The sequence below is a fragment of the Numida meleagris genome, unplaced genomic scaffold, assembly GCF_002078875.1.
Source record: "Numida meleagris isolate 19003 breed g44 Domestic line unplaced genomic scaffold, NumMel1.0 unplaced_Scaffold462, whole genome shotgun sequence".
NCBI lineage: Eukaryota > Metazoa > Chordata > Aves > Galliformes > Numididae > Numida > Numida meleagris.
In genome coordinates this window covers 42,990-44,476 of record NW_018364678.1, presented here as the reverse complement: position 1 = coordinate 44,476, position 1,487 = coordinate 42,990, and the positions used below count along the sequence as shown (strand labels likewise).

General features: G+C 59.7%; 1 protein-coding gene across 1 annotated transcript in view; it reads left to right on the top strand.

Annotated features, from left to right (window-relative positions):
- LOC110391698 (spectrin beta chain, non-erythrocytic 2-like) overlaps nt 1-430 on the top strand; it is a gene marked incomplete at its 3' end in the record, with an annotated part of 3,290 nt that extends 2,860 nt beyond the window's left edge. Inside the window, 1 exon segment of the mRNA XM_021383655.1 lies at nt 3-430. Coding sequence (XP_021239330.1) covers nt 3-430 — 428 coding nt within the window.
- Between the last annotated feature and the right edge of the window lie 1,057 nt (nt 431-1,487).

The window sequence follows — 1,487 nt, the reverse complement described above, 5'->3', positions numbered from 1 at the left end:
AGGGGGGGGGTCCTGACCGTTTCCGACTCGTCCCCGTCCCTCGGCGCGCAGATGCTGCGGGATAAATTCCGCGAGTTCTCGCGCGACACCAGCGGCATCGGGCAGGAGCGGGTGGACGCGGTGAACGCGGCGGCGGACGCGCTGATCGCGGCCGGACACACGGACAACGCCACGGTGGCCGAGTGGAAGGACGGGCTGAACGAGGCCTGGGCCGACCTGCTGGAGCTGATGGACACGAGGTCGCAGATGCTGGCGGCCTCGTACGAGCTGCACCGCTTCTACCACGACGCGCGGGAGACGCTGGCGCAGGTGCAGGAGAAGCAGAAGCAGCTGCCGGACGAGGTGGGCCGGGACCTGAACACGGCCGAGGCCATGCAGCGCATGCACAGCGCCTACGAGCACGACATCCAGGCGCTGAGCGCGCAGGTCCTGGAAGGGGAGGGGAGGGAGAAGGGGGAGGGGCGGGGGGAGGCGGCGGGAGGGGGCCTTGCGGGGCGTGGGATGGGGTGGGAGGGTCCTGAATGGTCGTAGGGTGGGTTGGGTTGGGTTGGGTTGGGTTGGGAGAGCCCTTGAAGGTCATAGAAGGGGTTGAGGTGGGTTGGGAGGGTCCTTGAAGGTCTTAGAATGGGTTGGGTAGGGTTCAGTTCGGTTGGGAGGGTCCTTGAAGGCCATAGAAGGGGTTGAGTTGGGTTGGGAGGGTCCTTGAAGATCATAGAATGGGTTGGGATGGGTTGGGTAGGGTTCAGTTGGGTTGGGAGGGTCCTTGAAGGTCATAGAATGGGTTGGGTAGGGTTCAGTTGGGTTGGGAGGGTCCTTGAAGGCCATAGAATGGGTTGGGTTGGGTTGGGATAGTCCTCAAAGCTCATAGAAGGGGTTGAGTTGGGTTGGGAGAGTCCTTGAAGATCATAGAATGGGTTAGAATGGGTTGGGTAGGGTTCAGTTGGGTTGGGAGGGTCCTTGAAGGTCGTAGGGTGGGCTGGGTTGGGTTGGGAGAGCCCTTGAAGGTCATAGAAGGAGTTGAGGTGGGTTGGGAGGGTCCTTACAGGTCATAGAATGAGTTGGGTGGGGTTGAGAGGGTCCTTGAAGGTCACAGAACAGGTTGGGATGGGTTGGGTGGGGTTGAGGTGGGTTGGGAGGGTCCTTGAAGGCTGTAGAATGAGTTGGGTGGGGTTGAGAGGGTCCTTGAAGGTCATAGAATGGGTTGGGTAGGGTTCAGTGGGGTTGGGAGGGACCTTGAAGGTCATAGAATGAGTTGGGTGGGGTTGGGAGAGCCCTTGAAGGTCATAGAAGGGGTTGAGTTGGGTTGGGAGGGTCCTTGAAGGTCATATCATAGAAAGGGTTGGGTTGGGTTGGGTTGGAAGGTTGCTTATAGGTCACGGAATGGGTTGGAAGGGTCCTTGAAGGTCATAGAAGGGGTTGAGTTGGGTTGGAAGGGTCCTTGAAGGTCATAGAAGGGGTTGAGTTGGGTCAGAATGGTCCTTGAAGGT